The sequence below is a fragment of the Zonotrichia leucophrys genome, chromosome 10 (genome assembly GCF_028769735.1).
Source record: "Zonotrichia leucophrys gambelii isolate GWCS_2022_RI chromosome 10, RI_Zleu_2.0, whole genome shotgun sequence".
Classification (NCBI taxonomy): Eukaryota; Metazoa; Chordata; class Aves; order Passeriformes; family Passerellidae; genus Zonotrichia; species Zonotrichia leucophrys.
In genome coordinates, this window is record NC_088180.1 from 14,503,637 (window position 1) to 14,530,476 (window position 26,840).

The 26,840-nt window shown below is 46.0% G+C and overlaps 1 protein-coding gene across 1 annotated transcript in view; it reads left to right on the forward strand.

The window, feature by feature from the left end:
- CHD2 (chromodomain helicase DNA binding protein 2) overlaps positions 1-26,840 on the forward strand; it is a 70,802-nt gene that overhangs the window by 21,076 nt on the left and 22,886 nt on the right. Inside the window, exons 7-20 of the mRNA XM_064721862.1 lie at positions 8,722-8,929; positions 11,666-11,752; positions 17,218-17,279; positions 18,587-18,709; positions 19,014-19,160; positions 19,965-20,098; positions 20,715-20,940; positions 21,665-21,765; positions 22,438-22,482; positions 22,641-22,816; positions 23,495-23,619; positions 24,637-24,853; positions 25,447-25,536; positions 26,382-26,572. Of these exons, the coding sequence (XP_064577932.1) occupies positions 8,722-8,929; positions 11,666-11,752; positions 17,218-17,279; positions 18,587-18,709; positions 19,014-19,160; positions 19,965-20,098; positions 20,715-20,940; positions 21,665-21,765; positions 22,438-22,482; positions 22,641-22,816; positions 23,495-23,619; positions 24,637-24,853; positions 25,447-25,536; positions 26,382-26,572 (1,932 nt within the window). The remainder of the gene's footprint in view (positions 1-8,721; positions 8,930-11,665; positions 11,753-17,217; positions 17,280-18,586; positions 18,710-19,013; positions 19,161-19,964; positions 20,099-20,714; positions 20,941-21,664; positions 21,766-22,437; positions 22,483-22,640; positions 22,817-23,494; positions 23,620-24,636; positions 24,854-25,446; positions 25,537-26,381; positions 26,573-26,840) is intronic.

Sequence of the window (26,840 nt, forward strand, 5' to 3'; positions counted from 1 at the left end):
TTTGTGATTGCTGCCAGAGATGGATACAGTATATACAGTGCTATAAAAAGAGATCACCAACTGCAAGAGGCTACATTTAGCTGTAGTTCATTGTTTTCTGGATTGTTCTTTTTTTTTTTTTTTTTAGTTAAATATCTTAAGCTAATTAATCAAATTGCATAGATTCTCTAAAATGCATGACTTGCTGAATAAAAATTGGAAAATGGGAATGAAGAGCTCACCTGGGTAATTGTGTAACCCAGTTTGTGTGGCACAGCCTGTGCTGGGGCTGGGGCGTTGCATGGCCGGGTGCACGTGTGTGCAGGCATGTTCCCAACTCCAGGAGCGCCTCCAGCCAAGGCAGGGTGGTTCAGATGGCACACTGGAGCCTGTTCCCCTTTCTGTCGGGTTGATGTTTCACCTGCCGCACTCTGAGGGCAGCAGTTGCCCTTATCTGCACCTTCCCCACTTCCTGCAGTGTTGGTGCCAGCTGTGGCTCGGTGGTGGCGTTTCCGAGAACGCAGATCCCGGCTGTGCCTCGGGAGCAGCGCTGGCGCTGCCATAACCACATTTCTGTGTTCAAACAAACACTTCCACTGGCAGCCTTGACAGGGCTCGGAAGGAGGGCCAGGAAGGCCTTGATGTTTCATTTCAATCTCCCTATTCGGTATAGGGATAATCCAATTCCTGTCTTGGGGTGTTTCACCCCACAGAGAGTTGCTCATAGCACTGGTAGGTTACTGAGCTGCCAGACTTGTCTCTGAGGAGTTTTTATACTGGGGCATCTCTTAATTGAGGTTTATCAGTGCTGGTGTTGAGGAGCAGGTGAAGTACCTGAGACAGCAAGCAGGAGTCTTAGGGACTGAACTGAAGCTTCCCATGCCACGGACTGGGTGCTTTTGAACTCGAGACAGCCCAAGTAAACCTGCTTTGGGTGGGTTTGGCAGCTTACATTGTCACTGCATCTCCTGATACATAACCTGGAGGTGTGTGTATCCACTCCATCTTGTTTCAGGTTGCACACCACTGTCCCAGCAGGAATTGCAATGTTAAATTAGGCTGCTAAGTTCTGGAGATGGAAAAGGCTTCTAAATCTCTCCTTGCCCCTAGCTGAAATCCAGCTCAGGAAGGAGCTGATAATGGTTGGAGAAAGCTTGTGTTCTGCTTTATCTCTCCTCTCCTTCAAGGAAAATAAATACAAACAGCACAGCACTGGGGGAGGGGAAGGCCTGGATTACCATAATTAGACAGAAGCAGCCTTCCAGCAAAGGATGTGCTGTTCTACTGACATGGTGTCTTACATCAATCTTTCTGGTGTGCTTTTATTAATAGACATGTGCTAAAATGCCACGTGAAGATGCTCTTTCAGTAGGTGCTGGTGTGTATGTAAAGCCCCTTCTAGATCCTGTACAGGAGAATTGAAAGAAAAAAAGCCCAGAGAAAAAGTCTACCCCTAGTGACTTGCAGTGAAGCTTTTGTAAGTCTGTCACACTGTTAATGCCTCATTTTCTTAGAGCAGGGAGTATCTTTTGGATATAATGAGACAAATGTTGCTGATTCTTTCCAAATGTGCAGCAGCTTATTTTACATTACAGCTTGTGTAGCCCTGCTGCTAAATTATAATTTTCAATCTTCACCTTCCTTTATATTTACCTGTGGGCTGAGATAACCTACTCTGTACTACACGTGCTTTTCTTACCTTGTCTGATAAGGGTTAAAAATTAAAAAGTTTTTAACAGTGATCTCAGATTCCTTTCTCGTATTGTGCTGGAAGTGCTGGCATGGCGTTTGATCTTGGCAGGGCTTAGTGCTGTGTCTGCCAAGCTCCACAGACGGGATGGGATGGGACGCTTAACACTTCATTGCTCACCAACCTTTACCCCAGCTATGAACAAGGGTGTTGCAATGTCGAGAATCCACTGACTCCAGAACACACGACTCCTTAGGAAAAAGCTGTGTTGCAAGTATTTATGTTTCTTGCAAGTGTTATTGTTAGGTATAGATGACTTAATAGAATTGCTAATACGTTAATTATAGGAGTCGTTTGCATCTCTCTGATGGGGAGCATCTCTGTACTTCACTGCAGAGTTGTCACCAGTTGAGATTTCAATGCAATGGGCTGTCTGTAAAACTTTAGGCTTACATCTCTTGGTTAAAAACAGCTTTTAAGAGTCACTTGGAATAACCCCCTCAGGCCAGGTCAGGCTCCCTTATTCTGAACTGCAGGTCACCTGGAACCATAAAGGAATTTCTGCACCATCATGGTCCTGTTAATGGCATTTGGGTCCTAAATTTCCATATACACTCCATGTCTTTAATCGGAGAAGTTTTAAAGGAAGTTTACAAATGTTAAGGGAGAAAAAGCACCCACTTTTTCAGTACTAATTGTGTGTGCACACTCCTGCCCTCTCACGCATCCACATGTCCTTTGCCAGTGGGCTGCACCAGTGTGCAGAGTCCCCTTTGTGCCGCCGCTGGGCTCAGCCTGGCTGTCCCTGGGGGCCATGGAGCAGCGGGATTGGAATGGGAAGGGCGGAGGCACAGGGACAGCCCTGCCCGCTGTCTGAGGAAGGGCTGCACCCCCGGCTCCTGCTCCTCTCCTTGGCTTGGCGTGAGGAGGGGCTGGGAGCTGCCAGGAGCAGCCGCGCTCCGCCCGCTGCTGTGGGATGTGGAGCCCGGAAACGCTTCGGAAATGCTTGGCTGCCTCCCGGCGAGGGAGAGATGGGCCCTTTCAAACCCTGGGAACTGCAATTGTTCTCCCCTTTCTGGGCAGGGAAAGGGAAGGATGCTGCCTTGGAGATTATCAATGGTGCTCCTTAATCAACCAGACAGGTTTTGACTCCTTTTGTCCCTCTGCTGGTTTTTTTTTTTTTTTCTTTCTTTTTTTTTCTCTGTCCCCACTAGACATCCCAAGCATTTTCAGCCTCTGGCTTAAAGATCAGAGGGCCAGAGAGCCAGCTCTCCCTGTCATGAATGAATTGCTCTTTTTGCTTGCTTATGCATACACAGCATATAGTGTCTTCCTAGTGGAATAAAAAGACCCACCAGCTTTTGGAAAGTCTGTATCATTCAGGATAGCCCAATGTGCTTTGCTGAGCTGTAGCAGAGCAGGGCGGGATATATTTAGCTCTGCCTTTGGCATTTGGGAGCCCTGTGCTGAGGTAAGTAGCAGTGGCCAGAATAGGCTGGAAGTTTGCAGACACAGGTGTATTCTCCATGAGAACTTCTCACATGCCTGTTTAAGGGGGGAAAAAAAGTTGCTGATCATAAAATGAAGTTAGGGAAATATTTTTATGCTGCTTTGAAGAACTTGTTGGTAATCTGGAAGGGCCAGCCCTATCACCATGGGAGTTTGTTGTGCCCATTTAAGGCTGGCCCAGATTTATACAAACCGTATTTTGAGTATACAGAGTTGTTTGAGACTCACTCCTAAACAGTATGAGGAGCCTGGTTGTGTTTAGAATATTCTAGTTTAAGTTCTTGCTCGAAGATCAATGGTTAAAAATACCATGCATAAGTATGGAGAGTAGAGGAGCAGGAGTATTTTTCTTCCTTCCCTTCCCTTCCCCCCATTTCTACTTTTCCCTGCAGGTAATAAACTGGGAAAAGCTCTTTCACCAAATGACCCATCTCAAGGCTTCTCACTAAGAAAATCTTTGCCTTGGGAGACAGGCAAGCACCAATCACTTTTTAGCAGACTTTCAGAATAAAATCAAGGGAACTGAAAAAGCTAGGAATGCATTTATATTCAGTGTCACAATCTGTCCTTTGCTTGGCTCTTCTGCACACTCCATGTGCAGTGTCTGTATGGCTTTGTCTATGATTACTGTGGTATTTGCTCAGTCCTCTGTGCTACCCGTATTATCTTCTCTTTATCTACTGATCTGTAACTAGAGCCCATCTTGTGTTCTTCTCCCTGGCTTGTTTAGCCTAAAGGTTAAATTTAGTTTAGTGCCTTTTTACAGCTACCCTGTGACTAGAGTGCACATATCAACATTGATGGTGCCTGTTTGTATTTGCAATATATGTAGCCATTTCATATATGTTTATATAGAAACATAGAATGGTTTGGGTTGGAAGGGAACTCAAAGATCATCTCATTCCAACCTCCCTGCCATAGGCAGGGACACCTTCCCCTAGACCAGGCTGCTCAACAGCCCCATCCAACCTGCCTCAAAATGCTTCCAGGGAATGGGGCATTCACAACCTGTCTGGGCAACCTGCTCCAGTGCCTCAGCAAGCTCACAGCAAGGAATTTTTCCTAATATTTAATCTAAACCTACTTCCTTTCAGTTTGAAGCCATTCCTATCTGTCCTGTCACTACATGTTCTTGTAAATAGTTTCTTTTCATAATAGGGAACATCACATTTATAGATCAGATATTAAAAGGAAATGTTTAACAGCAGCCAGTCCTCATCTCAGTCGATGTGTTTGCCCTTTCTGTGGTTTGTCACCATGCTTGTGTGTCCCACAGTTTGTACAGGTCACTTTAGGAAGACAGATCTGTTTAAATAGTTTTAAGTTGGTGGCTTGCACAGGCCTTGCTGCTCTATGCTTTGGAGTAAATCTCAGGTTGGTTCTGCTGGTGGATGGGAGTGGCAGCTGGAAGAGCTGTGGGGGCTCAGGAGCCCCTCTTGGGTGGAGTTGGCTCTGCCAGACATCCTTGGGCTGACCCAGCAGCTCCTCCAACCCTGGGCTGCTCACCCTCTTCTCAGGATCTATGAGATTGGAAAAGACCCCTGAGATCATTGAGTCCAAGCTATTGTTACATTGTCCACTCTGCAACTCACCTGCACTGCCAAGTGCAGTTTATTTCCACTGTTCCTGTTACTGTAAAGGCTTGGTCCTGCCTGGGCTTAAGCTGGCAGTGAGCTGCTGTTTCTCTGGGCTGTCCAGGTGTGGTATCAGGAAGCCCAGCAGGTCCAGCCAGTGCTGGGAACACGGTGAGCAGGGAGGGGCTGTGTCCCAGCCACCTGCTGGGGCATTCTGGTGCCAGTGAGCTGCTGGTGTGCACCTGGGTGTCACTTACCCCCAGCACTCTGACGCTGTGGCCAGCAATGCACAGGAGTTAAATATAACGGTTCCTGCTGTCACCCAGCCCCCGATGTTATCCAGCCATGGGATAATCTGCCAAGGTTCTTCTCCAGCCTTCACAGGGTGGTTTTGCTGCTGCCGAATCCCTGCAGAGATTGCGAAGCCCAGTGGAATGTTGCTGTTGGGATTCAAACTTGTTTAGATTCAAAACATTCCCAACAGTTCTTAAAGCTGGGAGGAGCTTTGCTTGTGGGAGGGTGTTGGGTTATTAATCCTCCTTTATTCCCCTGTCTGAATTAAAGTTCTGTCCCTCAAAAGCCACATTTTAAACGCTGGGGCAGAATGGTCCCAGTTAGAGCCATTCCCCAGTCAGTTCCTGATTTCACAAATGCATATTGGGGTCATTTTTTCAGCTGTCTGACACCTTCTGGAAGCAGATCTACTGTTAGTTCTTGCTGAGAACTTATCAAATGATTTGCTGTTTGCAAAGATGATCCCCTATAAAAGGAAGTCATATGTGAAATATTAAATGCAAAGTCTGGAGGCTTCAGTCATGTGGTAATTGCCTTTTAAATTCAGACGCCTCACTGTAAAGGGTCTTATCGCTGCCTTTCAGCTACTTATTTCTTGGAAGGATAATGTCCTTCTTGGTAAGGAATGATTTAGTTTTGCTCCCCTTCAAGTCAGCAGCAAGCTCTTAATTAAACCAGACTTACAGCCTAAAGTACTTCTTAGAAACCAGAGGAATGTATTTGGCTGAGTCTTTGCAGATCTCAACTTTTTTTTTTTTTAGTTTCTTCAAAGAAATTACCAATGGTCCATCTGTTGCTTTCTTTTCATGTTCATGGGTGTTTTTGGAGGAGAGTGGTCTGGCTGAATTGTGATTTTTGTGACAAATAATTATAGCTTATTTCTTACTATTAGTTTAATTGGAAGTAGGTCTTGTTTGGATGCTAACTCAGGGGTATTAAACCAGGACAAATTCCAGAAATAACTTCTGAAAAGAGGTCTCTAGGTGTATACAGTGTTAGGCCTGATTTGACATCTAATGTTGCTAGTACATTATATTCTGTTGGCAGGTAGAAATGCTTCCTGATTGTCCCAGTGACAGTTAGAAAGGATTCTTTTATGAAAACAGGCCTTTCAGTTATTTTTTATCTGATCAACATAGAAAAGAAGATAAACACATTTTGCCTCAATAACAGGTTGTTCTTTAATAAAAAAATACATTATTTGCAACAGCCTTCAAAAGGACATTACCACTTCTCATCTGTGTTTCTTTCCTTACTAGGGGAAGCAGGTGTGCAGGCAAATATCTGCACATACAGATGTGTATGCCATCAGAGAAGTCTCCCTCTTTTCAGATGGCACAGTTCACAGCCTGAAAAAAAGAATTAGTGTTCAGACAATGTTGTGGATAAAGCACATGTGGCTCTTGATGTGCAGAGAGCCTGTGTCCCTGTGTCCTTGAAATAAAGCTTAAGGCTTTGACGAACAAAGAGCTCCAGAGCAGGAAGAGGACAGCAATTACTGTTCTGCCTCTAAACAAATACTGTCAGAGCTGTCTGGCCTCAGTCTTGCCTGGGCTATTAAAATTCCTATTCCAGCTCAGAAATCTGATTGAAGGAAAAACTGGCTTCCTCTTCCATGCGTCCCAGTGGGACATGAGACACCAAAATGCCTCAAGCAGGGCCTGATGCCTCCAGATCCCATTTCTTTGTGGAGGCCCAGTGGGATGGTGCCTGCTGAGCCCTGCCCATGGACACCATCTGTCCCCAGAGCTGCTGGAGTGCCATTGCCAGGAGCAGTGTGGCACTACCGTGGTTTATGGCTGTGGCACCACCACAGGTCATGGCTGTGGCAATGGAGAGCTGTGGTGGACAAGGGGGGGGGAACTGTTGTAAAGCCCACAGAACAAGGGGTGTAGTGGGACACTGTGCCTTTAGTTCTCATGGATAACCTCCATCCATGGACAGGGCCTGGGCAGCCTGAGATGGCCGTGGTTCAATCTGAATTTCCAGCCCTGCCTGCAGGACACAATGTGATAACCCAGCTCCCTCACACCCAGGCTGGGACGGTGAAACAGCAGCCATGGGTGATGGCTGCCCCCGCTCCTTGAGGAAGGGGCTCTGTGCCCCCTCAGGTTCGGAGGCCCGCGCTCCCCACGGTTCCCCTTCCCCGGGGCAGTGCCAGGGATCCATCCCAGGGATGCATCCCCGGGATCGGGCTCAGCCCCGCGGTCGCAAGATGGCGGCGGAGGGGCGGTCACGAAATGGCGGCGGCGGCGCCTGAGGGCGCGCGGGTGCTGCCCCCTGCCCGCCTCCCGGCCCACAACCGCGATCCCGGGATTTGCCCGGCCGGGAGAGGGACGGGCCGCGCTCCCTCCGGGCATCCACATGGTAACCCTGCGGAGTCGGATGGAAATGTACATGTGCACATGCTTGCTTTGGGTTGGTTTTTGTTTGGGTTCTTTTTTTTTTTTTTTTTTTAATTTTTCTTTGTATTGTTTCCCCCTTGAATCATGAAATCTGAGCAAAGCCTTTCATGTGCTTTGTCACTTTTTGTACAAAAGTAGAAAAAAAAATAAAAAATCTGTTTAATTCCTCTGCAGAGTTTTCCTGACTCTTCTTTCATAGTGTTGTACCTAAATGAATCTTTAAATATCACAAACACGTCCGGCTGCCAGTGGAAAGCTGACTGGGAAAGGGGTGCTCCTTGTTCCAAAAGTTTGTGGCATTGTCACTGTGGTTTTGTTTGTGGCAGTGGGGTTTGAATGCTGCCTTGCAGCATACATGTGGTAAGGTGTCCTGAGATTTCAGTTTGGTTTTTGGCTCTTAAAATAAAAAATATATATGTTGGGAGTGATTGGGCAAAGGTATTTGAATATTTTGGCCACCTAAAATAGTTTGGCTTCTCATTGTTTTGTTGAGGAGCTTTTATTTAAGGGGATACACTGGGTGTTAACCCATTTTTATATAAAGATACAAAAAAAAAAGAAAAAAAAGCGGGGGAACTACACCTACTTAGTGTTCTGCTCTCCCATTATTGGCTTGAGAAATGCAGCCTGCACAGCTCTGGTGTAATCCTTTAAAGAGGAGCTGCCCCAGCCATAAGCCCATATAAGCTTTCTTCTTCCCTGTTGCTGAATTAATTATTTTTGCAAAAAACATTACATTTGACTTCATTCATGGTATTATGGGCATAGCGTTTTTGATATTGGCCTCTTCCAGAAAGCGGGTATCAGGTTTATTTGGAACCACTGGCCTTGCAGGGATGCAGTGGAGAGCCGTGCTGGAACAGCTGCTCATCTTTAATGTAGCAGGATGGTCTGTGGATGCTGCAGCCCCTGCTGTGCCTTTCTCTGCCTCGCTCCAAGACACCCAGAGCCTCCCAGGAGAACCTGTGCTGCTGGTACTGCTGATGCTTCTCCTCACCTACCTCCACTGCTTTTGTTCTGGTGATGAGCAGGAGATCCTGGACAGGGATTTTTGGGGCTGCACTCTCACCTGTGTTCACTGCCAGTCCTGGGAAAGTATTGCCTCTGCTGCAGAATGCCAGTGTGGGGTGTACACACAGGGTCCACACTTGCATTCAGGCTTTTCCAAACCTGTTGTTGTGGCTCAGGATGTGTCTCAGGTTTGCTCCCTGCGTATTTGACAGCTGTGTCAGTGCAGTTAAAATGTAACCTCTTCTTTCTCTACCATTAGTCACTCGGCATCCGAAGAAGCCTCTGGCTCTGACTCTGCAAGCCAGTCTGAAAGTGAGCAGGGCAGCGAGTCAAACAGCAGCTCCGAGTCCTCTGAGAGTCAGTCTGAATCCGAAAGTGAATCAACGGGTTCCAAATCCCAGCAGACCCCTCCTGAAACCAAAGAAAAACCAGCCTCTAAGAAGGAAAGGATAGCAGATGTTAAAAAGGTATTGCCCCTGCTGCTCTGCACGGACACGTTACTCCTGTCCCCACCACGGAAGGTCAGGCAGCAGGACCTCAGTGAAGCTGTGACCAACTTCCTGGCCACTTTGCACATGGACCAAACAGCCTGTGACCTCCAGTGTCCCCAGGGGCTGTTTGGGCTGTGTGCTGGAGCCCTGCTGCTGTCACCTGGAGAGCAGGAGCTGCTGTGTTTGTGGAACAACCCCTGGGGCACCAAGTAGATGGTGGCAGGGCTGACTGGTGTGAATGAGGGGCAGGTGCCTGTCATCAGTACATGATCCTGTCATTTCATCCTCTCCCTCTGTCTTTCCACTCCTCTATTCTGTCTCTCTCTCAGAAGCAGTAAAGCCTTCCCCATGTGATAAATACGCAGGAAAAAGGTTTGAAGTTTGTCTAGGGTTTGAAGTTTGAACCACTTTGGTTTTTTTACATCACTCTTCCTCTCAAAAAAGCATAGGAGAAAAAAAAAAAAAGAACTTCTATTATTTATTAAGTCCAGAACAGAACAGTGCTTCTTTGTTGTGTTTTTTGGTTTTGGTTTTGTTTTTTCCCCCAGCTCCTCCCCTCAAATAGTCAGGTTTTCCCTCCACTTACTGTACAGCAGGAAGTGGAATTATGGGTGTTACTGCTCATGGTATCCCTCTGCACACCCCAGGGCAGAAGGGTGTGTAGGGGGATACCATGAGCAGTATCCCTCAGGTACCTGCTTTACCTGAGGGATGGAGACACCTGACTAACACAGGGCAGTGTGAGGTGAGAAAGAGGAGCCCAAATACCATTTGGAGACAGGAGCTCAGTGAACTGAGTTCACTTGGAAGGAGAAAAGTCTGGTTAGGTCAGCTTTGTTTGTTTGTTTGTGGTGTGTAACCATCCTGTTGTTCTTAGCCGTGGGTTGCACTGGGCACAGCTTGCTCCTCAGAGTGAGTTTTATGGAGAAAGGTGCTGTGTGTGTGTAAAGGATAAGGAGGAAGGGCAGTGCTTCCAGCCTGTGCTCCCCACGGACCTGCCAGGAAGAAATAAAGGATTTTGTTACCACCTTCTCACTCCCCAAAGCTCCAGGCTGCTGGCTCAGTTAGTGGTTAAATCCTCCAGTGTTTAGACTGGCAAGGGAGGATGAGTTTATAAGGCAGTTGTGGTAACACCATAATAAAATCTGTGGTCTATTGTTGATAAGTGTGCACCAAAGGAAGTCTTCTCTCCCTCTGAAGGATTCTAAGAGCATGTCCCTAACAATAAATGTTAACATTATCCTGTGAGGAAGTGCATCCATACCCAGGGTGATAATTAGCACGGGTGAAACATGAAAAGGTCAAGACACCCTTTAATAAGAAAGCCTCTCCCTTCCTTAATTTCTCTGTTAATGGGTGTCTTCCTTAGCTAGGTCTAACCTAGGCATGTTGATACATCTTCCCCTTGAATAACCAATGCAATTAATTATTATTGTTTATTTGGTATTTGCCTAGATACACCCATAAAGGCGAGGTTAATCTGTGCTATTAAGATTTGTCATGGAAGTTGCTCCCACATTCAAAACCCATGCCATTTAATAGATGAAAAAACAAGTTCTTCAAATGGTTTGGGGAGGGAGCATTAAATTTAAATTTGAGAGTTTATTCTTTCATGAGAATGTACCTCAGTGCTTGCATGCCCAACAGATAACACATTGTCACAGTCTGTCCCTTATCCCATTACTGCTTTAACAGAGGCAGAAAAATTGCTGGGCTGCAGCCTCATATCCATCACACTCTCAATCCCATCACAGCATAGTTCGATTTCCTTTTCCTGCCAGTGGCATGCAGAGGTATTTGAGGATTGGAAGGAGAAAGAAGCAGAAGAAAATTAATGATATAGAGAACTAAGAGCTCTGCTGAGGGAGAGAGGAATTGCTGGTGTAGGAATTAGAGGGGCATGGTGGTGGTTTGTGTCTGCCCTATAACTCTTGTGTCCTGTGTCACCAACACAGCTCTGCATTCATCCCCCTCAGGGCATCCTTTTTTGTGTCTCCTTCTCCTGCCCATCCACAAGAACAATTGCATGCTCTTATACTCAGTGTATTGAACCGGTGAGGGCCTCGTTTTACAGCAAAGAGCACAGCCATTGCCAGCAGTCACCTCTGCACATCCATGTGTCCTGCACTGCCAAACCACATTCCCATCAGTGCATTCAGGAAAGGAACCAGCAGCCACTGCCTTGCCTTGCCAAATGACAGGGTATCTTGCTCCATTTGCCATCCAGGCTGGCCCACAGAATTCACCTTTGAAGCTGCAGCTGGCCATGTCTCCAGGCTGGTGGTGGGGCTTTCCACAGGAAAGGAATTGTGCTGGAAGCTGTTAGTGACAGAGAATTGCCCTGCTGAGTTGTTAGGTCTGTTCATTCCACGTCCAAGGTGTTGCCTCCATTCCTTTGGCACCGGTGCTGCAGAGGGCTGGTTACCTCAACACTGTCCTTCAGCCTGTGTGAGCTGGAGAGTGATTTGTGCCTCAGTGGAAAGATGGATCACTGTAAAGATAACCCTGAGATAACACATGCCACTTTAGAAAGGTGTCAGATATCCCAAAATAATAATAATAATCTTTCCAGCCAGTTTTTAAACTGTCCATCTGCTGGTTGCTAATTCCCTAATGGTTTTTGGTTGATTTTTTTTAAGCCACCATCAAACTTCTCTAAAATGTCAAAAATTGGGGTGAAGCAGGCCTTCTGATGGTCTGTTTATTTTGCAGATGTGGGAAGAATATCCTGATGTTTATGGGGTTAGGAGGTCAAACCGAAGCAGACAAGAACCGTCACGATTTAATATAAAAGATGAGGTAAGGAAAAAAAAAAGGATGAGGGATTACTGAACATATAAAACCAACCAAGCACAAAGAGGAAAGGGAGGTCTCAACTGCATTGCCTTGTAAACACTGAGTCCCAGTTTGGTGCATGGATATTGGATCTCACAGATCCTGCAGCTGGATCCTTGGCCTGAGACCTCTGGAGTGAGCTGGACACTGCCTGGGCTGACATCTGCATGCACTGATCTGATTGCTGCAATGGGGCATAATGCAAGTCTGCTCTGCTGTAGGAATATCCTGGAGAGGAGTCTGTGTAATTAAAAAAAACAGAACGAGACCAAAATACAACACAAATCCAACCAGGAATAAAAGAAAGTTCCCAGAAACACCTCATAGCAACAAAACAGTCATTATTGCCCGTCCTGGAATGAATCCCACTAATAAATACATTTCTGTGTGTGCAGCTTTATGACCCATTACTTTCCTTTGGTTGAACATTGGGGAGTCTTTTATGCTTCAGTTGAAGGTGACAGTGGTCAGAGCCTGGCAGCCAAACCTAATTGTTCCTGTTTCAGAACCCTGTTGGGTTTTTTTCTGAAGATGCAGAAATCAGGTTCCGCCTTCGTTTACATCTGACAGGTTTTCTACATGGAGCATTTCACCTGCAGGTCTGCAGGAAGGTCAGGTAGCTATAGCATAGGGGAAAGAGAACCAGAGAGAGGCATCTGTGGGGAGCTTGGGGCTGGGAATCTGGAGATAAGCAGCAGACTTTGAGCAGAGCAGGGGCCCAGTGGTGCTGTCTGACTCAGGCTGTGCTTTGCCACCAGGATGTGTTTGGATGCTCTAGGGGTGACGCGCAGGTCTCCAGCTCCTTGCTCTGGTGTGTTATTGCTGAGCCTTGGTGGCACCGCAGTGCCACCAGCTGCCCCCCAGACTCCTGTGCTGGCTGTCCCACAGAGCAGAGCTCAGGAGGGGGCTCAGGGTGCTCCATTGACGTAGCTTTTGTTTTCCTTTTCAAGTTGGCAGAGGCTGGGCCCCTCTGTGCGATGCCCCGGCATGCACTGTGCCAGCAACCTCACACCCACCCCAGAGCTCCACTCACCCCCTCTTAGGGGCACAGGTAAGTCCCTTCTTTTTTTGTTTTACAATATTACGTGGTTTTGCAAATGTTGTTTTCTTTTTCAGTATCTTTATTTCCTACTACTTAAGGTAAAATAAAAAAAAAAATTAAAATCTGAGATGCGAAAACTTTGCTATACCACAAAATATTGTAAAAAACAAAAAAAAAGACCACCCCAAAGGACCTCCAAATGACCCTCACTGCAATTTCTGTGAAACAGCTGAAATTAAAAAAATTAGAGCATGCCCTCACCCCTCTCCCCAAAGCAACACTGACTGGTCCCCACAGGGCAGCTCCCATCTGCAGGAGTCTGTTGGAGGGTGTGAGCTGTCAGGAGCACAGTGCTGGGGCCTCGCAGAGAGCAGAAGGAGATGGAAAACCTTGCTTTTGGAAGACACCAAGAGAGAGGAGATAGCATAGTTCAAGCCTGTGTGATGCTGAGCACTCCTTGCTGCTGCTGGAGGGGGCAGAAACCCAAGGCACATCTGAAGATGCTTTTTGCCTTCACAGGGTTAATCCTGTCTCCAGTGACCTGCACCTCTTGTTTGCTGCTTGGGACTTCCAGCACAGTGTCTGAGGGCTTGTCATTGCCCTCTTCTCTAATGCTTCTCAAAGAGCATGGTGCAGGCAGTGTGTGAGGCTCAGAGACCAGAGCAAGGGTGGATGAACTACCCCTGTGCTGCCCCGTGATTCACCTGCACAGAGGTGGAAGTGATTCAGGTTTTGGGGCCCTGCTCAATCACTGTGTCCTCTGAGAGCAGCACTCTGGGTAGGGTTATTTGTGTGTTAGACATGGTTACCTTCTGAGGATTTCTGGGTTCCTTGTGCAGGTGTCTGAGGTGTGATCAGGGAGGGTAATAACTCGTGATCAATATCCAGGCATGGGCTGAGCCACTGGGGAAGCGAAAGTTCAGCTTTGCATAGGAGCACAGATCTGTTCAGAGGCCCAGAGTTGTCTCCAGGAACAAGAGAAGGTGTGAGTTTTTTAGTAAAAACACTACTTCCCCAGGCATTTTCTTTGCAGTTCATAAATCAGCTTCAGGTTGCAGCCAGGGGATGTGAGGTGTGCAGAACCAGGTGCCTTTCAGAGTATCTAAATTGAAATGGGAGAGATTTAGGTTAGATATATAAAGGAAATTCTGCGCTGTGAGGGTGGTCAGACCCTGACACAGGGTGCCCAATTCCACATCCCTGGAAGTGTACAAGGCCAGGTTGGATGGGGCTCTGAGCAACCTGGTCTAGTGGAAAGTGTCCCTGCCCGTGGCAGAGAGTTGGAACTGAATGATCTTTAAGGTCCCTTCCAACTCAAACCTTTTTATCATTCCATGATTCTATGATTATGGGCCAGTTGAGAAATCAATGTGCCCCAACCAGACACAGTCTTTTTACTATAAAAAGAATAGTTTCAGATTGAAATTGGTGACAAATGTCAGCGTATTTTTTTCTGTCAGAGAGAGGCCAGAAGTCACGCACCAGTGTGTTCTAAAAATACAGCTGGTTTTCTTATTGGAAAAAAATCTGCTCATTTGCATTTTGGTCAATGCTTTGCCTCATGTGTTTGCTGAAAATTCAAACACTACTGGTTTCACTGGGAAAGAAGCTCAGCAGACATAAAACTAACCTGGTTAGCTGAGATTCTCCAGCTTTTCTTCTTCCAGTTTGCCCTCTGTTAAGCCTGCAATGAGCAAATTCTCACTTTTACTTTAGTATAAAATACTTCTGGCTCTGTTTAAGTAAGTCATTATCTTTCCTAGTATGAGCTCCAGAGGCTCACCTGGACCTCCTCTCCAATGGCCTGGAATCTCCATTTCTCCCAGCCTGGGCTAGTGGCAAGGACACTCCTGGATAATTTATAGGAGCAGAACTTTGAATTGCTCTGTGTTGCTCTGCTTGGTGCTGCATGCAAACATCATTATGTTTGTTCAGTGTTGCTCCATGGCAAAATACAGTGCAATTAATCTGGTAAAAGTGTGTGCACTTTATGTGCTGGGAGAGGGAAAGAATTGATGGGAGGAGTCAGTGAGGCATGGAGAGGGAAGGCTGGAGATGAGGAAATTGTAAGAGGCCAGATCCTAGTCTAGCTCAAAGCAGTGGTGCAGGATTAAGTTGGGCACATTTTGATAAGGGGGAGCCAGGCTTGTCTTTCCCCTTGGCCATAGCAGCAGCACCCAGCAGGGCAGCACTGGCACTTGGGCTCTGGAGCAAGCACTGTGACCCCAGCATCTCATGCTGGGCTGACAAAATCCCCACTGGGACTGGGGATGGACTTTGCCAGTCTAGCTTGTGTCATCTGGGGGGGTGACATTACAAAAACTCAAATTGCAAAGTGATTTCCCAACCAGTGTGTTCTGGTGCTGGTGGTGGGCAGACAGAGCCTCAGTGGCATGCTCTGCACCTGGCATAGCCTGGCTCTCTGGCTGCCCTCTGTGCTTCCTAAACAAGGAATTTACTCCATTCTGGGATGGGGCGGGATGTGGGAGCACAAGGCAGGCAGATGACTCAAGGTAGAGACTGGCTGTGTCAGTCAGAGGAGATAGGGCTGGGCTTGACACATCAAAACAGACAATGCTGTCTTTGAAATATGTAAGAGAAGGTGGCTGAGCTGCAGTCACAAGTTACATTTTTCAAGGTGGAAGAGGGGAGGAAAAGTCAAGTCATTTGGAGGTAATCATCAGCTTTGTAGAGACAAGTGACAGAGCAGCGGGAGAGTACAGACATTAGACACTAGAAACTTGGAAAATGGCATTTTGGCACAACAGTGGAGTTAATTTCAAAGAGCTAAAGGTTGTATTTGGTTTTCTCCCAGTGTGATCTCTGACACAGAGCAGAAGAGAAATCTACCTCTCTTTGCCTGTGGCTTGCCAAAAGACAGCAAAAGTAAACATGCCCTGAGGGGCAGCTGTTAAAATCATGCCCAATGATTGGAGTGGAAAAGCTTCAGAAAGTGGATAAGAGATTAAAAGAGAAAGGGAAAATTGAGGAAAACTTTTAAATTTTGTGTGTCAAAACTGAAACCTATGGAATGCTTGGCTTGTGTTGCAAGGGTGGGTAGGGCTCTCCATGGTGTTTGCCAGGCACTTGCTTCATGGCTGGTAAATGAGACAGGGATTTCATGCAGGGCCCTGACACAGGTGGATGAACACGTGTTTGTAGTAAGATATTGTGCAAAAGATGTTATTGTGCCACATGCAACTCTGACACCACATCCAGGAAAGCTCATGGTCAGACATGGCATCCAGTATTTTAGTGAATACACTGATGCAAGTGAGACAGAAGTTTCTGTGGGTAGAAGGAAAGCTGGAAAATGGGAATGAAGGGTGCATGTTACAGCTCACACCATTCCTCAGAGTGTGCACAGCTGTGTGAGCTCTGTCCAGGAGGGCAGTGCGGCTGTCAGGGGATGCAAACTGTGCTACCCATAGTGATGGACAGACAGTGCCTGGGGCCAAAGCTGAATATTGTGTCAGAAAGCAGCCACAAGTGGAAGATTTCCAGTAAGTGTGTGGAGCAAGTAATCTTGGAGGCTACTTCTGTCATTTTAATACTTCTTTAGAAATCTCACATGGGTTTCTTCAGTTTTGTCCCTGCCTATTTGTGTTTTCTGGGGGAGGCTAAGGAGAAGTCACGTTATCTGTGTGGTGATCTGTTTTCATGGTTGACTAGTTTTTATGAAAATGGGGTTGTGTGCAACCAGCATAAAGAGATTATTTTAGCTATCCTGGTCTGTGGGAATTCGTGACGCCCACTTTTAGAATAGTACAGCAAGCAGTTAGAATAGCTCTAGATATATTTAGCTAAAGAGAATTCACTGGTGGAGACTGTAGAACTGGGAGGAAGGAAAGCAGCAGGACACAGCTCTGACACAGTGAGGTCCTTGGTGACTTGCTGTGGGAGAAAAAACCCAACAGCAAGAAAAGGATAATTCTGATGAGATTATTGCCTTTTTACAACATTTTATTTCATTCCTTGTAAGAAGTTTGTGCAATGAAGGCAGAGATCATGATGCAATTGTTGGGATAAATTCACCCGTGGGTTTGCAATCCCTGGGGTGTTGCACACACTGCAGGTCTGCCTGATGCCATGGTGTCTGTTGGGCACTGGGGTTGGTGCTGGGGGATGGATGGCTCCTGAGCTCAGGCACTTCAAGATGGGTGATGTTGTAGAGCTCTCCAGGATTCCTGCAGGGTTTTCTTCCTCACACTGAGAGCAGAGCAGCAGGGCTGAGCAGCTGAGGTGGCTGTGCTGGGAGGCAGCTGCTCTGCACCAGTGTCCTTCAGGCTGCAGGGAAAGGACCCTCCAGCACGTGTTTCACTTGCATCCTTCAGGAGCCAGCCCACAGTGAAGCCTACAACTTGATTTTCTTTCTTTTCAATTAAAGGCAAGTAGCGAGTCTGAAAATGAGAGCCCAAAAAGAAGACGCCAGAAGCAGTTGAAAAGAAAGTAAGTTTCTAGGGAAAGGGTTTTGAGTGGTGATGCTTTGGTTTATTTCTCAGAACAGTAGTGCATTGGATTGTTTGATGGGAGTTGTCAACATGGTGAGCTTGTAAAATAAATATTTTAATAATACTTTGGATTACTAAAATTGAAGTGTGAATGTAATCTATAGATGGATGCAATTTCCAACCTTTGTTTGTACGTTCCTACTGTGCATGTGATGGAATCTGAATGAGTCAGGTTCACTTTCTGTTGTCAGTCTTTCACTTTTCCATCAGATTACTGATTCTCCTTCAGAGACACTTAAAACAGTTTAATGCCTTCTCCTCCCACCTTTTTGATTAACTGAGAATAAAATACCAAATTATTATCTTCTTTTATCTTTTATAACCCCGTGTTAAGACAAAAGAACTTCCATAAAGAATGCTTTGGATGTCTAAGCACCATAACTTGAGTTCACTTACAGTCATATTCTATTACCATCTAATAGGTACCTTCTAGTTTTTCCATACACTAAACTGGAGTAGGGAACTATGAGCTGTCTGATGGAGAAAATCTAAACAGAACCACATGATACTACTTGCTTTCTCCTGCATCTTGTCTTTTAACTCTTGAATTAGTTGTTCCCATCAGTGTAGGAAGGAAGGTGATAAAGCACAAGGAGGACTGTGGTAGTATGAACCTGTCCTGGGCAAGGGCAGTGATCCTTGTGGACCCTCCATGTCCTATTGGAAAGAGAAGAGGCTCCTCCAAAAGTCATTTTGGAGCTGCAGCTTTGTTCCTAGTTGTCCCCAGAGAATGAGTTTCCTTCCACCAATGTACAGTGTGACTTGGCTTCACGCTTGGAAACTTGAATTGGCAGGAGAATTTCCATGGCAGGAGTCTTGTTCCATTTTCTGGGCTCCAAGGAGCTCATGTAACTCTGCACGTTGTGGCTCATGCTCTGTGACAGTGAGCGCTTCTCTTCAGATCCTTCCAGCCCCTCTCAAAAAATGCAGAAGTAGAGGAAAAAAAATCATCAGTCAAAGCCCTTGCCCACCCAGGTTTGAGCGATACAACTCTGCCACCAGCACGTGTGGTAAGAGCTGCTCTCACTCAGGGCAGTCCTAACATTGTGTGAGCAAAGCTCCAGGTGACTGAGACCCCCTCCTAAAAGCAGAGAGTCACAACACAACATCCCCCCTGCACATCACTGAACAGCCAAGGATAGAATTTTGAACTTTTTTCCTGTAATTATGGACCTGATGGTTTGCTCAGCCAAGTATTTGTGTAGAAATATTGTTGCCCTACATGACCTACATTTCTGACCACAGAATCAAATGGAAAAGAGAGGTTTCTGCTGGAGAAGAGGATGAAGATGGAGGGGAGCAAGGCACCAGTGGAGAGAGTGAGCCTGAGCCGAAGAAAATTAAAGCAAGAAGACCTGTCCAGAGGAGGTAAGGAGTGGTTGGTTTAGTCTCTTTCTGCCTGTGCTGTGTGGAGAGGAAATCCCTATTTGTCACTAATGAATTTTCCCTGCAATATTACCTTTGTTTGTGACCTAATAAATCTATGGCCGAGTTATTCCCTCATCTCCCCATCTCATGCTCCAGTGAGCACTGGAGTGGTTTTCATGATAGTTAGAGCAGATTAAATCCCTTAGGAGTCTAATATTTGAGATCTGTGCTTCCTTAAGGACTTATTAAAGTGGATATGTACATAAACCATGCTGTATTATGGCTTTATTAACTCTTATTTTAGAACAGTGGCCAAAGCTGGTGTTAAAAAGCCCCACAAAATCCAGCGTGGGAAGAGGAAGAAACCAGACTCGTCTGAAGATGACGATGATGACGAAGACGATGAGACCCCCAAGAGACAAACTCGGCGAAGAGCGGCCAAAAATGTCAGGTGTGAAGAAGTGTGGGGTTGGTTTGGGGTGAGAGCTGGCTGGGGAAGGGGGCACTGGTTCCTTCAGGCTGAGGTGTGGCTCTTCGGGCAGGTTCCTGCTGGGCACATCCAAGGTTTGTCTCATTTTGCTCTCTGTGAAAGAGGAAACATTTACCAGTCCCTCCTTAGAGAAACTTGAGGATGCTTGCATAATATTTCTAAAGCACTCTCAGATGAGATTGATCATTGCAAATAATAGATGAAAATGAGCAAAAGGGAGCAGCTGTGCTGGACTGGACCAATTGTCTGAGGGTGGCTGGGGACAGTGTGTTGAGCCAGGGTGGAGTAAAGCTTTATCCATTCCTCAATGTACCTTCTCACCTTTCAGGCAGTCCCAATAAGGGACTTGCAAAGAGCCATCCAAATGATATTTGGTGGTGGTTAAACATGCACCAAAGATGAGAAGTGCAGTCCCATGCAGCCTTTTCATGCTCTGCAACCTCCACAGAATAATCTTTCCCTTAGTAGTGGAGACCTTCTATGTTATGGCCTTGCTTCTGCTGCAGGGATTGTTCCACCTTATGAATCACCTGATGTTGGCCATGATCAGAAAAGCCATATGGGCCAGATAGAGGATTAGTCTGGTAAAGTGCAGCTGAGTGTCTTGGGGAAAAATACGGAGTGGATGACCTAAGACGTGTGTGCTGAACGTGCACTGAAGCACAGCATAAATGCTGGAGAAGCTGCTCCAGTCTGAGCCATTCTGTGTTGGTGGGCTTGGAAGAGTCAAAGGGTTTATATCAGTTTGGTTTTGATCTTACTCAGCTACAAAGAGGATGATGATTTTGAGACGGATTCTGATGACCTGATAGAGATGACTGGGGAAGGAGCTGATGAACAGCAAGACAACAGTGAAACTATTGAGAAAGTCTTGGACATCAGGCTTGGAAAAAAGGGAGGTGCGTGGTTCTGGAAGAAGCCTTTATTTCTCTTGAACTGGTGCAATGCTTTTGCAACTTCAAAGTGGGGCCAAGGTTGTTTCAGTGCTTTTTGTCTTTTCCTCTATGCTTCTTAGTTACATCTTGTAATATGTAATAGCTTCTGTAACATATAATATTTAAAATCCTAAAATCTCTATAGTTTATGTGCTCGGCAGTTTCCATTTAGCCTGCACACATTTTAAAGATGCAGCCATTGTTCTGCAATTCCTGCTTTTCTCTGCTTTGAAATATAAAACAGATCTAAGAGAGTCAGTTTTCATAGTCCCATTGGCAAAGTCATAATGAAAATAAAGCCAGTGTTTTCTTCTCAAAGCCTTACAAAAATGTTTTTTGTGAAACTGAATGGTTGTGAACATTTTCAAGAGGCCTTTGAATTATACTTAAAGAAAAGCTACTTGTGACAGATTTAAAAATATTTGGTTGCACAGAGAACTTTTGTGTGCCTGCCTTCTAGGTTTGCAGAATCTTTTGGGTGTTCTTTGTGGTCCCACAAAAGATATATTAGAAGGGTAATGCAGCTGATGCCCAGTGGTGGGTCAGGAGGGTACCAAGGGCAGGCTGGTGTCTCTTGCAGCCATTGGAGCTTCCACCACCGTGTACGTGACCGAGGCCAACGGGAACCCCAGCGCCGACTTCGACCCTGAGAAGGACGAGGGGGAGGTCCAGTACCTCATCAAGTGGAAGGGCTGGTCATACATCCACAGCACGTGGGAGAGCGAGGAGTCCCTGCAGCAGCAGAAAGTGAAGGGCCTCAAAAAGCTGGAGAACTTCAAGAAAAAAGAGGAGGAGATCAAGCAATGGTAGGCTTCGCTTCAAGCAGTGATTCAGCCTTGGGCAAGTTGTGTTTAGCCTGAGGTTTGAGGAGTCATGACTGAAAATGTTTGATTTCTTCTTACAAAGTGTGTTTCATGTGCACTCTGGTCTCTCTTCGCCTGCTGAGGAACATCCCCCCACACAGAAATGATATTTGTGGTGTGGATGGCTGGAAAATGGAGAGGACAAGGCATGAAATCCACACTATTGCCACTTCTTAGCCTTAAGAATTGGGAAGGCTGATAACAAATAATTGGTGCACAGACTCACCTGGCCCAGGAGGTGCCATGAGGGCTTACAGCCTTATTAACCCTTGTTAATTATGGGCTTCTCTGTGTGCAAGAATTTGCATCAGTTTATGTCCAGCTTCCCCAAGAACTATAAGGGAGCTACAGTGCCTTTCCAAAGTACTAAAGCTGGAGTAGCAGCTTCCATCTCCATTTGGTTCCTGTTTTAAGACTGATTTCTTACATCAGAATAAGGCAGCATTTAACAGGGAGACAATCTGAACATCTGTGACATTTGCTTCTCAGCAATAATCTGCAATTTTAGGAAATTTAAGAAACATGTCATATTACAGTAATTTGCCCCTGTGACTTGTCTGAATGACAGAACCATATAGGAAAGTAGATTTTCTATATGCAACATCCGTGAGCACTGTGACAGAAGCATTATAGTATTTTGTTTTGTTTTGAATTATTTTGCATCTAGGCTGGGCAAGGTATCACCTGAAGATGTAGAATATTTCAACTGCCAACAAGAGCTGGCTTCAGAGCTAAACAAACAGTATCAAATAGTGGAGAGGGTAATAGGTAAGTGGAGCCAAGACCTTGGTAAAGGGATGAATTAGGAATGGGAACTTTATTCCATGTGACAGCAGAATGAGTGTGCAGCTCTCTCTTCTTCCCTGTCCAATATCCCTGAAGAAAACCCCATGGTGTTTACTGTAATTCATTGTGTGAAATTTAGGAATTTGGACAGCAGAAATGCAGGTTTACAGATTTGTATTTGTGCTTGCAAACAGGCAATACAAATCAGGGACTTTCCTTGCCTGGAGTATGGGATGACACACTAGTTTCCAACAGGTTGCTGAAATTGTTGCTGCTGAATTTCTTTGTCTCCAGCCCTTTGGATGCAGGATGTTTGTTTCCAAAGCAGCAGCATGGGCCTGGCTTTTGTGAGGTCCCTTTTCTGTGGTGTGGTTGAGGATGTGGTTAGGCTGCAAGGCAGCTCAGGGGCGAGATTTTCATGATTAATTAATAAAAATAAAACCAGAACTTACTGAGCACTTTAGTAATATCACAGCAATTTCAGTCAGAGGTGCCAACGCCCAGTTGCTTTGGGAATTGGCTTGGAGAGCTGTGTAAGCTATTTCCAGTACAATTCCTGTAAAACCGTGGGTGTGAGGCAGTGGTGGCCTGCCCTGCTCCCTCTGCTGGCTGCCAGCATTCCAACCCTCCCTTCCCTTCTCTCTCCCAACACAGCTGTGAAGACCAGCAAGTCTGCCACAGGACATTCCGATTTCCCAGGTAAAAGCACTTTTTTTTTGGTCTCTCTACACTTTTGCTATGAACCAAGACCTGTTTTGTGGCTGTCTGGGCAGGTCAGCCTGCGAACCATGCTTGTGGTTCAGCTGCTCAGCTACAGGTGCTGAGGTTTGGGCTTTTTTTTTTTGCATATTTTACAGCAAACAGTCGCAAAACATCCTCGAATGACCCTGAATACCTGTGCAAATGGATGGGGCTGCCCTATGCTGAGTGCAGCTGGGAAGATGAGGCTCTGATCAGCAAGAAATTCCAGCACTGCATCGACAGCTTCAACAGCAGGAACAACTCCAAGACCATTCCCACCCGTGACTGCAAGGTTTGCTGGCTTCTCTCCTTTGCTGGGGGAAGATGCAAGCAGTGGGAGCGTGAAGTTTTGTCAGGATAAATGTCAGGGAACATTTTTCCCATCCTCCCACCTGCGTTTGAAGGGTTGTTTGCTGTTCTTGCATTGCACTTCAAGCAGAGATGTGAAGCCCTTTGAGTTTCATTTACTCTGTGCACAGTGAGAACGTTATGTCTCCCTGGGGAGTGGGAGGCTTAATTAATCCTTGCAAAGTGCTTCCTCCTCAGAAGGAGCTGCAGCAGTTTTAATATCAGTTGGATGAAAAAACAGCACACCTGGGAAAAGAGGAAGCCTGCAAGATGCTGATACAGTGAAGGAGAGAGACAGAAAATAATGGGAGAAAAACTAAAAGAGGACAAAGAAGGAAGTGGAGCTTGTTCTGACTCCTGGGTATTTTGTGCAGCTTACTACACTCCTGGGGGACTCAGAGCCCTGATCATAAACCAGAGGGCAGCAGGCAAATCACCAGAAATGCAGACACAAGCACTGGCTAGGAAAATGTGGATGGAGGTGAAGTTCTCTTCACTCGAACCAGTGAAGAGATTCTCACTCTTTGCTAAATTCATCAGTTTCATTGCTGAATTTTCAGCCTTTCAGCCACTGAGAGTTCTGTCTTTCTCTTCAGTGGACTTAAGGCAGGTTTTATTTCAGGTGCTGAAGCAGAGGCCGAGGTTTGTTGCCTTGAAGAAGCAGCCCTCGTACATCGGCGGGGAGAACCTGGAGCTGCGCGATTACCAGCTGGAGGGCCTCAACTGGCTGGCTCACTCCTGGTGCAAGTATGTGCACAGCCTGGCATGTTCATTCTGGGCCTTTTTTGTCCCTGAAGGATTTAGCACACCTCCCTTTCAAGTGAGGTCTTTACCCACCCTCCTTCTGCAGCTTGGAGGATTTCAAATGTTGTCATGTCCAGCTGCATTGCAGACACTGCAAGCAGGAACTACCTAAAGCATGAACTTAAGAAACCTTGTGTGAAAACAAAAAGCGTTTTCCCTGTCTGGGCTTGTTCACATGATGGATTTGGCTGAGCTTGGTACATATAAGCTCTAGATTTCCATTGACTTAATGGGAAAAAAGGGTTTCTGGCTCAGTGTGCTTATATGCTTATTGAAGTCTTTGAGAGATGTCCTTCTAAAATTAGGCCACTGATTCCCCTCTGCCTGTTTTCCTTCAGTTTGGAGTCATCATAGTTAATTTTTGCACGTTATTGTGCCATGTTCAGACTGGCTGTCCCTGAAGTGTTCAAATAGCTGTTTTTGCACTGCCCCTCTCTGTCCTTGTTGTGGATTGCTGTTCATGTGGAGCACAGTAAATTAGTAGTTATAGCTGTGCTGTGAAACCCAGCTAGGGGAGAGAGAAATGATTGCATCTGACTCCATCTTATCAGAAGGCTAATTAATTACTTTATTATACTATATTATTCTATACTTTATTACATTACATCTAAACTGAATCTGCCAAGCACTCAGCTCTGCACACACTGCTCTGAATCTCATGACTGTCAGCCCACAGTCCTGACACACACACACACACTTGGCCCTGATAGACCAAGGAAAGAAAACAGCATCACTTTGGGCAAACAATCTCCATATTGCATTCTACTTTTGCACAAACACAGGCACAGCAAGTGATAAGAATTGTGTTTTCTTTCTCTGAGGTTCAGAGAATGTGAATCCCAGAAATATTCTTGGCAAGAATTGTGCCTTGCTTTTCTCTGTGAAGAGAAACGTGGGGCTACAAATAGTGGCAGAAACATGCACTCAGACAGCATTTCTGTTTGTTCTCCTCTTCCTCAGGAACAACAGCGTGATCCTGGCTGATGAAATGGGACTGGGCAAGACCATTCAGACAATATCATTCCTGTCATACCTGTTCCATCAGCACCAGCTCTATGGCCCTTTCCTGGTGGTGGTGCCCCTGTCCACCCTCACCTCCTGGCAGAGGGAGTTTGAAGTGTGGGCCCCCGAGATAAACGTGGTGGTTTACATTGGAGACCTCATGAGCAGGAACATGGTGTGTAATCAGAGAGCAAAGGGTGAGGGCTCAGGGAGAAGCACTGGGTGCACAGCAGCAGCTTGTGTGTGGTGTGTGTGACACACAGTCAGCTGGATAGTGCTGGCAGCATGCAGGCAGCTGGAGCTGGTGTGGCTGAGTGTGTGGGTGTAACTCCCTGCTACAGGGAATTTTGTGCTTTATTTTGCCTCTTGGAGTGAGTGCAGGAGCACTGGCTTCTCTCAGAGCCAGCGCTGATCTGGAGTGAAACATGCAGTGAGAAGTGCAGCAGTGTAAAATGGTTGTCTTCAGTATTTGGGATTATTCAGACAATGGAGCACACAAGTGTTGGGACTCCAGTGGTGTCTGCAGTGAGGTGATGTGTTCATTAATGTCACAACAGCAAGTTAACCTCATTTTGTTACCTGTGCAAGGGCAGTTGAACCATGTGTGCACTAAAACAAATTGTTGCTTGAGCGCCTTGAGCTCATGAAATGGCACAACAGGGGTTTGGACTTGGTTGGAGTCTCTGGCTTACAGTTACACTAAAATAACAACTGTTAACTCTTTCTTTTGATAACACGTGTTCAAGTTAACTTTGTATCCCCTCACAGATACGTGAATATGAGTGGATCCATTCTCAGTCTAAAAGATTGAAATTCAATGCACTTATCACAACCTATGAGATCCTCCTGAAGGATAAGGTGAGTCATTACTCCAAGAATGTTTTTATTTAGACTTTCTCTCATTTTCAAAGGAGAAAGCCAGTTCTCAGCTAGTGGGTTTCACCTCTTCCCTCTGTGGTGATGGATATCTACAGCCACTATTTGCATTTCCTTCCACATTTGTAAGCAAATGTGGGAATGTGGGACACATTTTGCAGTGTCATCACTCTTGTACTGCACAGTTGTGCTATTTTATTTTACATGTAAGACATCTGGCAGGATCCAGCAGTACCTGGATTTTTTCCTGGTTTAATTTAGGCTTGTTAAGAGGACAAAACATTAGACTGAACCTCTGGCCACAGTGTTAACAGTATTTACATTTTTACATCTACAAGAAATCTGTCTGCTTAGGAAATATGCATCATCCCTGTCAGTGTATCACTGAGTCCTACAAAAAACTGAAAGCTTAAAAAAAAAAAAAGAAAAAGAATTTAAATCAAAATTCTTGGATTATCTGAACTTTTTAGGCTTGTTCATTTGCTCTCCTGTTCTTGCTCCAGTGGGACCGGTGCTACCCAGGGCCCCAAGGGCATGGAGAAAGGGGGGAATAAGGAGCTGGGGAAGGACTGTGCTTCTCCAGGATAGGTGTACTTGCTGCAGACCTATTGAGATACAGCAGGAGTGTTGTACAGCATGGCTGATTTTCACCTTTTCCTTTCTGGGAAGGCACCCTGGTCCCCAAATTTTGTTAGCAAGAAGATCCTGTGAGGGTGCAGCCACAGGGACACGCACAGTGCAGGGCTTCCTGCCTTGGAGACACACATGTGCAAGGTGGTGGGGCCTGTCTGACCCACCATCTCTGTTTTTTCCTTCTTTTCCTCCAGACTGTCTTGGGAAGCATTAACTGGGCCTTTCTGGGTGTGGACGAAGCCCATCGGCTGAAAAACGACGACTCCTTGCTCTACAAAACCTTGATTGATTTCAAGTCCAACCACAGGCTGCTGATCACCGGCACCCCCCTTCAGAACTCTCTCAAGGAGCTCTGGTCCCTGCTGCACTTCATCATGCCAGAGAAGTGAGTCTCCTTCCAGGCCTTCCAAGAAGTGTCTCTGTTCCATTCTTGTCTGTTAAGGAGGCTCAAGGGAGTGCAGGATGGCAGAAATCCCTGAGTTAAACTCAGTGGTGTGACAGCAATGATAGGAGAACAGATATTAGAGGGGAAAGTCAAAGGTTAAATAACTAACATGAGGAGTATTTCTGGCAGCAAACTGAATGGGGAAACCTGATACATGCCTTTCAAATCTGTCTGCTGTCTTCCAGCCTTCTCTAAAAAGCTAAACTTG